We start from the raw sequence: 12,082 nt of genomic DNA on the forward strand, positions 1-12,082 counted from the left end.
GGATCGAGCCCCACATCAGGCTCCTATGCTGTAAGCCTGCTTCTTCCTCTCCAACTCCCCCTGCTTGTGTTCCCTCTCTCGCTGGCTGTCTCTATCTCTGTCAGGTAAATAAATAAAATCTTTAAAAAAAAAATGTTCTAAACCTGAAAGCATATACAAATTCTGANCCCATACGATGTTTTCTTTCTTATTTGGGGCATTGAAAGATGGGCTTCCTATAGTCGTAGCAGAAATGTTCTTAAACCTGAAAGCATATACAAATTCTGGTGACATAGGGCAAAATACAAAAGCTGAATAGTCTAGCTGTAACTCATATAAATTTTATAAATTTTGGGAATGGGCTCCCCCAAGACTTAGAGCACAGCGCTCTTCCTAGCAGCTGTTCAGCACGTCCGGGCGTTCACAAGGGAAGGAAGCAGTCCAACGCCCCGAAGACCAAAACTCTTCCCCCCACCATCCCGGCCCACCACCACCCTAGCTAGCGGCATGACTCTCCAAGGGCCTCCTGATATAGTCCTCCCCTCGCCCCTGGCTATTCATTGGAAACAGATGGGCACAAATGGCCATCACCCAACACAAAACGAAAGGATGACTCTGGGGCTCTCTCGGCAGCAATACCAGGCTGGTCAAGTAAGGACACCTGGTCCTACACCCAGCCAGGGGGAAGTTTCCCTAAACAGTTAAGGGATCACTATCTCTAAATATTGAACTGGTTGCTATTGTGCGAAGTCTGTTTCCCTTGTTGTTCTTGTCTGTCCTATCCCTCTTGCCCTTCCATCTCATATCAGCTTCTTACATAATGAGAGACTGAGATATTTCCTTTTCAGTTGGATCCCAGTTAAGATGTCCTACAAGCCAAGCTAGGTTGTAATTCATATCATCCTGTTGGGTTCAAGGACGACGTCCCTGGCTTTGGTAGGTTTAATACCAAAGGCTGTATCCTCCCCCTGAGGTATACCATTTTCTACAAGCCCTTGACAGGGGTTGTGGGGGCTACTAATTAGGGTCTTGATTGCCTTGTTGGCCCAGAGCTGACTCTGAGTCACAGCTGAGAGGCTGGTTAATTACACAGGCAAAAATAATTCCTTCATTGTTCCCTCCTCTCCCCCTATCAGAGAAGTGGTCTGATGTGGCACCCACTAAGCTTTAGAGCAAAGCCTGATACTTTTTTAAAGATTTTTCATTTATTTATTTGAGAGAGAGAGAGCAAACGGAGGGCCGGTAGGGGGGACTAGCAGACTTCCCTCTGAGCGTGAAGCGTGACACAGAGCTCCATCCCAGAACCCTGAGATCATGGCCAAAGTTGGCCGCTTAACCAATTTGAGCCATCCAGGCCCAAGCCTGATATTTTTATAGAAGTTGCCACAAGGAGGACTTTATGTCTCCTGGGAGCAGCCAATAAAGTGAACCTACCACAGACCAGCAGCCTCCTCAGGAAAGGTACTGACCAGTAGGGCATCACAATTACATACGCTTGTTAGGAAGAACAAAAAGGAACACCTCTGAGTGTCACATCTAGACGTTGAACTTTCCAGCCGTGTCTTGCCTCCCCTCCACCCAGGTGGAGTCCCGCCGATAACATCGCCGTAGAATGAAAGACACGGCTTCATCCCTGACCCTCCTCTGACTAGTACCAACTGTTCTTCCTGTGCGGACCTGCCAGTTACACACCATGACTCATTGTGGAACATTTCCTTTCCATTTCGCTCTGCCTGTAGAAGCAAGTTTCATCGTTCCACAGGCTGCATCCAATTCCCTTCACTCCAAGGCCACGGGGGTCTGTGGAGAGCCTGACCCCATCCCAGGAGCTGCACATCAGCCAGCTTGTGGCTCAGGAGACAGTGCTGACTGTCTCCCACTGGATGAGTTGGCAAGATGGTTGCCGGGGGTAGGGGTAGAGATTTGTGTCAGCCAACCCACCTTGAGGGAAGGGAGAGACACCATGGTCTCCCACCTTGGAGAAGAGCAGCACGTGAGAGGCCCTGGGATGGATTCTCTAGTTCCAAGAGGTGATAACAACCATCGTACCAGCTGAGAGCTACGCGACTGAGAGCTTGGCACGTGCCAGGCTGTGCTGCGAGCTCTATCTTACATAACCCAAGGAGGTAGGTACTGGTCACCATGTCTCCCCACCTGTCCTCCATGGAGGTGTGTGATGGGGGGACCAGCGCCGTAAATGGAGCTCCCAAGGAGAAGTTGAAGAGCCCGAAGTAGAACGAGGAGCCACTGTGCTACGTGTTTGTATTTGGGAGTTCTGAGCTGGCACTCGGGTGCCCAGCCCATGTTTCCACCTTGCCAGCTGCTTGACAGACGGGGTGGATTGTGGGCCTACACTTAACCCCAATGGCTGTGAATTGTGTTCTCTGGTCAGACCCTGTGAAATCTGGGATACTGTGTCTCTGAGGAACTTCCTGAGTTAGACCCAGCTCCAGTTGTGCAGGGGCTGAGGTACTGGGCAACCACCCACGTGACCGGAGCAATTTGACTCCAACTGCTCCAAGAGCGTACGGTTTGCCCTGACAGAAAAAAGAGCCCCAGTGAAATTTCTCTTCCAATGGCAGAGTCTACACACTAGGACAGCCGGGGGTCTTAGGTACATTCCTTAGCCTGAGATGGGGATTCTTGTTCAAGTGACTTATGAGGGAGAGGGCTGCTCTTGGCAGAAGGGGAGGAGGGGATACAGAATACGACAGGGGGAGAAACAAGAGTGTGGTCTTGACTGGAGTCTGGCTTTAGCTGGATTCCACAGGGAAACTCTGGAACACAAACTTGCCCATAGGTTAGTCACACCTGAGGCGAGGCCAGGCCAGGCCAGGCCAGTTAGTCAAGGGCCAAGAACTGGGGAAGGGATTCGAAGGCGTTTTGCCTCCCAGGTGAGGCGGCTTCCATTTGACTCAGGGCAATTCTTCAGACAAGGGGCAGCTGTGAGCTAATTCCTCCTGGGAGATGCATCCCCACGGTAAAGGGGGCCTGGACAGGGCAGCAGAAGCTTGCACAGCAGGTAAGAAGCGATTGGCTCTCTTGGCACCCCTCACTCCCAGGCTGCTGGAAGCAGGGTGCCGGCTGCCGTGGATTACCCCCGGCCTCGGGCCACGCCAAAACAGAGTCTTTCCCATGGGTCCTCTGCCTGCCTCAGGGGGATCTCAGACAGGACCCTGGCTTTGTCTGCAGCCTTGTTCCAATGAGAATTCTCATGGGGGTTTGGTGGAACCAAAGAGATTTGGTGTGAAACCAGGGTGTTGAGTTTGGTTGGAAATGACAACAGCCAGTTGAATTCTCAGAGCCATATCCCATTCTGGACCTGGATGTACTATGCAAGTCATTAAAAAGCCGGAGGCCCGAGCAGTTGACAAGACCATTACATCAGGCCAGGAATCCATAGACTCATCTCCTGTTGGATCGCTACCGTCTGGGTATGTATGGCAAGTACCAGGAGCGTCCCTTCGTCCATATGTGCGCCATGTCCTCTGAGGCCAAGGGTACAGTAGCTGCTGTTCCTCATTACCTTTTGGAAATAATAGGAAAGAGCCATTTGTGAATCATATCAGGTCTGAGGCCAGAGGACAGAGCTTCATGGGTTCCAGGACTAGATCTCCTGCCCTGAGCCAGCCCCAGCCATACAACCACAGCCTCCTGAAGACAGATATTCCTAAAGGCTGAGTTCCCTCAACTCATCCTTGCCATTGTAATTCAACAATGGAGCTCAAATTTGCCTGGTTGACTGGGATATGACCCAATTTCTGATAGGTGGTTCCTGAAGCAGAAGGAGGTGGGGTCCCTCAGTAGGCATTTCTGTTTCAAGTAGGAGCCACATAAATGACCAGCAAAGGAAACTTAAAGGAAGCTCACCCCTGGACAGTCTCGGGGAGACCAGAACCAGGAAAACCAGAGACCCACCCCCCAACCCCCCCACCTACAGACAGACCGTTCTTGTCTATTCACTTCTGACAGCAATCTCTAGAAATAAAATAGGTGAGTGACAGATAAATGGATGCATAGATGATCGATAGATAAAAATACACAGGCACTATTTTTTATTGTGAACTTCAGGCATTCTCTGTTGCCTCTACTATGTACAACTATATACAAAGCTGTTGTCTGACAGCTGTATCACCAGTTTAGGTCTATCCATGACGCTGCACTTGGGGACAGTTGCTGCTGCTTGGGTTGGCAGGACAGAGCAGAGATCCGGAGAAGCCTTGGCTTTGACAACATCCTAGAGCTGCCTTGCCAGCCCTAGGTGGGCCACGTCCAGATCTAATGCCTACAGACTTCTTCCTGAGGAAGAAATAACTCTGGCTTGCTTAAGACTACTGCCATGGGAGGCTCCTCTGTTATTTCCAGTAACCGCTGATCCTGATACACCACGGCTCTTGGGGTTCAGTGCAAATGTCCTTCCACCGTCTAGCCTCGCCTCCTCCTGAACCTCGTATTTCGATACCACAGTGCTCTTACTGACCGTGCACTATCCACACAAGCTTTCATTCTGTCCTTCTGCTACAACCTGACACAGAACCTTGCATGGGTTGTTTCCTCCGCCCGGTACGCTCTTCCCCTTCCTCTGACCAACACCCTTCTGATCTCAACTCAAGTATCAATGCCTTCGGGTTAGCTCCTGAGAGCCCCAGTCTAATGTGGGTCTCACACCCCGCTGGTTTTCTCTTCCTTCTCCTGCTTTGTAGTGCGTAACGCACGTATTCGCCGTTATACATTTATTGGTGGGTGTGTTCAATGTGTGTCTCCCCCACTAGACTGTAAGCTCTCTGGGGGAGTCTATGTCTGTTTTGTTCACTGTTACGTACCCAGAACGTATAATTGTCACATATGATGGGCAGTCTGTAAGTCCCAGTAAAAGGATTTAAGCAATGTTGAGGCAGCTCAGTTCGGGAAATTAAAGCGACAAGCTCCAGCTCTTCTGGCTAGGAAAGCTGGGTTTTGAACTGAAGTTTGTCTCCCTTGTTTGAAGCTTACCAAACAACTTTTCCTTTCGGAAGAAGAAGGGAAGAATTTGCATTTCAGGTCCACTCAAGTGTCTAGTCTCCTGGATGTTTAACTTTCTCACTAAAAGTTAGTGAGGTGGGTTTTTGGTACACAAATCCCATTTTCTCATAAGTTTAATGAATGAGACAGCCTCCCTGAGTTTTATCAGCTCAGGGGTACTGGCAGCAACGAGTCATAAAACTGAGACCCAGACCCTGTCCCACACCACACTGTTGGTCCGCCAATAACCAGAATCCACACTCAACATAGCTCGGGGATGAGAGGCAGGATCAGATCAGGAAAAAGAAGTTACACCTGGAAGAAACTGTATGAACTAGCTAATACACACTGTCAAAAACAATAGGGAAATTTTATAGAAACTTTTTAAAGGCTGTTTGACCAAGATAGGTGGAATGTAATTTTGTTTCAGGTGATATTTATTGATATGTTTGCTCACCAGAGATGCACATTTAATGCAGAAGATCAAACAGCTACATGCAGTTTTTAATCATCGTGGGGTGGGGGGTGGATAACACAAATCTGGACCAAATGTTGAGCCATACTAAATTGTATTAAAAAGACCAAATATCCAAGAAAGCAGGAACTCACAGATTTCAGGAGAAAAGAATGCTTTATTGGGTCCCTTGCATGCATCCAGCCCATCCACCCTCTCCCTGCCCTCTGACAGGACCCAGAAGATGGTCCTGCCCCTTGCCATGAGGTGAGGCTCTGCTGGCTTTCCTCTCTAGGCCTGGAATGCTGGTTGGAAGAGCTGCTATGAAAATGAGCAACCTGATCTCAGCGGCAGAGAAAGATGCAAGGAACAAAGTAGAGGAGTCTTCAAAATGGTCAAGGGCATGGAAACCAGACCTCTAGCTGTGGCTGATCAATCCTTGGGTCCCAGGCATGAAGACCAGACAGTCCCTAAGCTATTACCTCGTTATAACCATAACTAAAGACTTCTGGTGGGGCAAACAGGTCTGTCTCAAGCTGCCAAGGTGGAGTCAAAATCTCCCACTAATTTCCAGACCTTCGATGGGGAGAAAGCCAAATATCTTTGAAGGGAAACCTTATTTTAACACTTAATACATATCGCGAACCTTCCTTGGCCTTCCCCAAAGGGATCTGTGTCCATTTATCTGGGAACTACAGAAGGAAAAGAAAAATACCCAAACTTGGGGAGAGCAGTTCTGTAGGACATTGGCTCCAAGCTAAGTCTAATTTCTGGGGACCACAGAAAATCATGTGGTCTACCAACCAATGGGTTTGATTAATAGATTCAATTTGCACCACAGCAGATGCAGTAGAATCTCAAAGCCAACCCAGGGTCATTTTGAGTGAATAGTCGAAATGGATATATTTTGAAAGAGGCATCCCTCCCACAATGGCGCTCTGATGCGTGGGGTAAGAAAGACCATAGCAAGAGAGGACAAGCGTGAACCATTGGAATCCCCCTCCCTACCAAAATGGTAAATCAATGATAGAACTGAATCCCTAGGAGCGATATAGAAATCAGTGTAACTATCAAAGACTTGAGAGTGAAGTCATAGGGATTCCTACCACAGCTCAGCTTGGCCAACGCAAAACCAGGAGGTCTTTGGATGCTGTAAGCTTTGAAAAGGGATGTCTCCACCTGCAGGTGTTCGTGCAGAGACGGTCTTCCTGCTCAAGCAAATTCACCCAGCTCCTCACACTTGGTATGAGTCCTCTGATCTGGTGAATTCATGCTTTTTCTTCTATTTTGATGAACAAAGACCTTCAGAAAGAGTTCCTCTTCAACTGGCCTGCAACAGCGCAGACTATCTTAGCTGACCGGCTCTGTGCCACAGCCTGGCTCACAGGGACACCGCCCTCGCCACCACAGTGTTCCCTCACACTGATGGCATCACGCTGACAGAGCCTGGAGTCAGCAGTTTCCCTCGATGCCTTGATAAGAAATATGTGAGTCAGAGGTGGGAGGTAAATCATGGGAAAATGAGAAAAAAGAAAGAAAGAAAAGGTCTTGGTAAAGTTCCTGGGGGTTGAGGGGTCTGATTAGGTCAGAATCTTTCCTCCATAATGCAGAACAAATTAGCACATTTTGAATCCCTTACCACTAAGACCCAGGCAAAAATGTCATTTTAGGGCATCTTGTCCCAGCTCATTTACTGACTGACCTAGAAGGCCACCCGCTTTGGGTTGGGCCGAGAGCGAGTCAAGATTCTCCAGCTGTGAGAACAGTTCTCCTACCAGGCCCCATGACTGACAGATCCAGTGGTGCTGGAGGTGGCTGGCTGTCTGTGGCACACTGGGGAACCGTGTGAGGCCTGTGGCACAGAGGAGCGCTAAGGAAGCTTATGGCAAGTCCTAATAAGAAAAGTATGGCAGGGAGGGGCGCCTGGGTGGCACAGCGGTTAAGCGTCTGCCTTCGGCTCAGGGCGTGATCCCGGCGTTATGGGATCCGAGCCCCACATCAGGCTCTTCTGCTATGAGCCTGCTTCTTCCTCTCCCACTCCCCCTGCTGTGTTCCCTCTCTTGCTGGCTGTCTCTATCTCTGTTGAATAAATAAATAAAATCTTAAAAAAAAAAAAAAGTATGGCAGGGAAACCCAGGGCTCAGAACCAAGTGATTCTCTGGCCAAAAAGTAACTATTATCCTTTAGAGACATGGTGCTCTGGCTTGCCACTGGGCTCTGAGGGAGCCTGAATGCTTGACTACAGCATAGCAGGAGCCACTCTGCCCCTCCTGAACCCGGGTTCTCTGATCCACCCAGCCATAGAGAGCCATGGCCAGAAGCTCTCCATCTTCCAGGGTAGGGCTCTGAAGGCACAGGTAGGCCATGTGTGTGAATTCCCCGCTCATTCTTCCATGCTGCCTCCCCTGCCCTGCTGCTGAGGCTCCCCTCAGTCTACACCTGTCACTTCAAGAGGGCAGGAATCTGTCTCCACCACTAGGGGCCCTTCATCTGGATTTGGATTTGCTTTCCTTATCCGTCATGCCTCTCCCACCGTCAACATCCATGGAATCATCAAATGCTATAAACATCACTGCGGTAGCCGCACGTGGGGCAGCCAAGCCCAGAATGCACTCCACAGCACAAGTCATGGGTTGATGCCTGTGGCATTCACTCATCTGGTCAGGGTCAGGAACCCCGCGGTCCAGGAGCAGCAGTCAGCTTGGTAATACGGTGAGACGGGTTGCTGAAAACTCAGTGAGGGTACTAGCTGAGAGGCTGGGTCAGACCTGCAGGACGCAGCCCAAGCTCTGACCTGGCCGGCATCTCCTGGGGCTCGTTTGCCCTCTCGGGCTGGGAGGCAGGTGGACAGGGGCGAGCCATGGCTCCATCTCACTGCCTTTCACACACCTGAAGCTTGGAACGAGGCTGGTGTAGAGGTTTTCGTCTCCAAGGAGACACATCCTCAAAATGCCAGTGTAATATGTGAATTGGAAGCCGAGGCACACCTGGCCTTTTCAGGCTCCTTACAGCTCTGAGCGACACACGGCAAGAGGTCATGGGAGTAGTAGGGTGACTAACCACATCAAGGGGAAATCTGATTGCTGCTGCTGCTGCTGAGAAGGGGGTAGGAGTACAGATAGATGCGGGGGCGGTGGGGCGGTTCCAAGAGTGCTTCCCGGGGCGCCTGGGTGGCACAGCGGTTGAGCGTCTGCCTTCGGCTCAGGGCGTGATCCCGGCGTTCTGGGATCGAGCCCCACGTCAGGCTCCTCCGCTGGGAGCCTGCTTCTTCCTCTCCCACTCCCCCTGCTTGTGTTCCCTCTCTTGCTGGCTGTCTCTATCTCTGTCGAATAAATAAAATCTTTAAAAAAAAAAAAGAGTGCTTCCCGTGCTGCCATGTCCCATGGTAAAGAAACACCTGCCACACAGGCAGGGCCACTGAGGAGCTGGACTTCAGGACGGAAGCTTGGGGTCACTCCAGCAGGCGAAAAATCCCTAGTCAGAAACACCAGTTCTCAGGACCTGTGCTGGAAATGGACACTAGCCTTTACCTGTACTTCCTTTCTTGATGGGTTCAAGAATTTTCGTTGACAATGGTTAATTTTAATCCCCAGGTTGCAGAATTTCAAAATGGGATTGTGATAGAAGAGGGAGGAGTGACACTGGACTTTGGAGAATGGTAGCCCCTGGACTTAGTCATTGGACGTGACCTTGAACGGCCCCCAAGCAGAGAGGAATTTGCTCTTGGTTGTGTGTGGAAGAGTCGTAATACATCAGGTAGGAAGAACAGTGTGTGTTCGTGGAGGGGGGGTCTTTGCTGTTGCCACCAAGTGCTTTTCCACCCTCCCCCTCTCCACCATTCTGCTGGTAAGAATCCCAGTCCTTTGGAAAGCTGCCTCTGTCCCGCTCCACGGTGGCTTGAGCTCTAGGACAGGGATTTGGATCCCGAGTGAAGGGAGTCCCAGTGGCTGGTTGGTGTCAGTCTGCCCACAGCAGCAGCTCCCAGAACACAGGCTCTGGGGCCCCGCTGGCTCCCACGTCTCAAGCCCAATCGTTCGGCTATCCCTTTGGGTCTGGGGGCTGCCCCAACACCTTTCCTATGAACACTTTCTCCTTGCTGAAGTGGGTCTGAGTCCATTTCTGTTGCTCAAAACCCAAGAAACCTAATGGAAAGTCTCTTTTGAGACCACCTCATACATCTTTGCCTCCAACAGCTGTCAACTCGGGGTCCGGCATACAGGAGGTGTTCAGTATACATCTGCTGAGTGGACGGATGAACGAATGGATAATACCCCAACTCTCAGTTCACCAAGGCAATCTGGATATGCAGCCTGGGAGTCGGGGGCACTCTGGGCAAGAGGAAAAAGTGGGGAGGGTCACCTGAGCCCAAGAGGAGGTAGAGAAGTCAGAAATGTCAAAACGGAGGGGCATCCACGTCAGGCAAGGAAAGGCCCGGATGGTGGCAAGGGGTTGTCGGGGACTAAGAAGCCTCTGCAGTGTGGGAAGCAGGAAAGGGCCAGTGAGTAGCTGAGAGGCAGAGGCTGGCTGTCCCCAAGGCTGTGGAGATAGCCAGAGACACTGGACACTTCCCCAGAGCCTCCGGCTCTGCTCTTCCTTCCTGCGTTCCTTCCTTTGTGTTCCTCTCCGAAATGAAGGAAAGATTCCAAAGACCTAAGTTTTCAGCTGCCCTGTGCAGGGGCACAAGCCATCGGCCCCGCAGTACAAGCAGCAGAGACCGTGTAGCTGTGGCCACAGAGGCTGAGACTGAGTGTCCATCCAGGAGCCAAAGCCTGGATTTGTGACTGCGGTGCACCCAGGGCTGTAGGGCGCCCTCAGAGAGCCCTCCTGGGGCGAGGGGGCCCTGGCTCCACACACCTACAACCACACCAGATGAGGGCGAGCAGGGTACACAGTGGCTGCCTTTATTGCATTCCAAGGGGAGCAGGCTAGCACCAGGCCCACCCTGTCCCAGGCCTCCAGGAGGGGCTCTCAGGAAGGACCCGCAGTGCTGGGCTGAGCACAGCAATTCCTTGGGAGCCCATATGTGAAGCCCCGGGGCTGGAGCCCGGGGATCGAGAGCTAATGGCCGGGGCAGGTGTCCGAATTCCCAGGCACAGCGACGCCCCCAGCCCAGCACGAGGGTGGACTGCATCCTTCCTCGAGCTCCCCTGCGCACTCTCTATGGAGAACAGCCCTAGCCCTCCACCCCCGGTCTAGAGGGGAGCGAACTTCAGTGTGATTGCACCTGCTGCCAGGATGGAGCACAAGGTCCCTCAGAGTCAACACCTGCCCTCTGGCCGCAGCTGCTGACACAACCCTCATGCCACCTCTCCCTCCCGGGAAGAGGGCCTGGGAGAGGCAGGGGAGGGGTGGGAGTGTAGGGCTGGGGAAGTGCCTGGGCAAGGGGGCAAGCAGAGAGGCAGCGAAGGAAAGGGAGCAGGCTGCAAGGGAACTGAAAGCGGGGGACGGGAGATGGGGGTTAAGGGGGCATGGGAAGCAGGTGAACAAGCGCCTGAGTGCTGGGGGAAGGAAGGGCATGAACACACATCACCAAAGACCACCGCACAAGTACATGACAGGCTCTGGAAGGGCCCTGAGCCCCATCCGGGCTCAGTGACAGGTTAGTCGCGGGACACACTGGGAGGCACGAGGCCAAGTAGCTGGAAGGAGAAGGCTCCCTGAGAGTCACCAGGCCAGACACAGCACAGGAAGTCTGGAGCCCCGAGGACAAGGAGAGAGCAGGGCCAAGCAAAGGCAAAGGGTCACCGCTGGCTGGTGTGCCCCCAGAGTACAACATTCACAGCAGGGTCTGGTGGGGGGGGGGCTGGGGGTAGAGCTCATGCAGAGGACTCGGGGGACCTCCAGCAGTGGCCAGTGTAAACTTCAAAGAGGGCCCAGGCCTCTAGGCACATGGGAGTGGGGCCTGGGAGCCCCGGCTGAAGGTGGCCCCGGCAGAGGCCCCCGGGTGCCACCTCGCACAAGAGCCGTCTGATGAGGAGTGGACTGAGGAGAGACTGCTCAGGGAAGCCCCCATGGCATCTCCTCAGCGCACCTTCTCTGGTCAGTTCCGTAGTTCTGGAAAGTCTCCATCGCCTCGAGCTGCTTCCTTGTTGGTCTGCTGCTGGGTGGAGGCCCCCAGCCTCTGGTGGGGGCTACCGCAGGCCCTGGGCCTTGGAGCCGCCCTCTCGGGTGGGAGGCTGTCCCAGGAACTGGGTGGCGAGTGCCTCTGAGGCCGGAGGGGTGGCCTTGGAGCTTGGAGTACTCTTCCGGGTGCCCTGGGGACTGGGGAGGCCTTTCTTCTGGGGCTGAGGACTCAGTTGGCCACCCTTCCTGCCAGTGGATGGACTCTTGGAGCCTTTGGCCTTGCCTTGAGGGTGGGCAGCCTCAGGGCCCTTGAGGGGTTTGAGCCCCAGCATCTCACAGAAGGGGTTGCACTGGTGGGAAGAGGCAAACTGGTCCAGCAGGGCAGGGAAGCAACTCTCCTTGAGGCCTTGGTATCTGCAGCCAAACAGTGAGAGCTGAGCGGGAGTCCCACCCAGAGAGCCCTCGGGGGCGCCTACGGTGGGGTGGGTGTGGCCTGGGTGTCACGCTCCACTCTTTTGGGGGTGCTGGGGAGTGCAGCTGGGCTCTACCTCAGGTGGCAGCACCCCAAACCTCAATTCTAAGCCA

General features: G+C 52.7%; 1 protein-coding gene across 1 annotated transcript in view; it reads right to left on the minus strand.

Annotated features, from left to right (window-relative positions):
• Positions 1-10,314: 10,314 nt before the first annotated feature.
• ALPK3 (alpha kinase 3) overlaps positions 10,315-12,082 on the minus strand; it is a gene marked incomplete at its 5' end in the record, with an annotated part of 46,667 nt that continues 44,899 nt past the window's right edge. The window contains one exon of the mRNA XM_034668888.1: positions 10,315-11,911. Coding sequence (XP_034524779.1) covers positions 11,566-11,911 — 346 coding nt within the window. The remainder of the gene's footprint in view (positions 11,912-12,082) is intronic.

This window comes from Ailuropoda melanoleuca, chromosome 9 (assembly GCF_002007445.2).
Source record: "Ailuropoda melanoleuca isolate Jingjing chromosome 9, ASM200744v2, whole genome shotgun sequence".
Classification (NCBI taxonomy): Eukaryota; Metazoa; Chordata; class Mammalia; order Carnivora; family Ursidae; genus Ailuropoda; species Ailuropoda melanoleuca.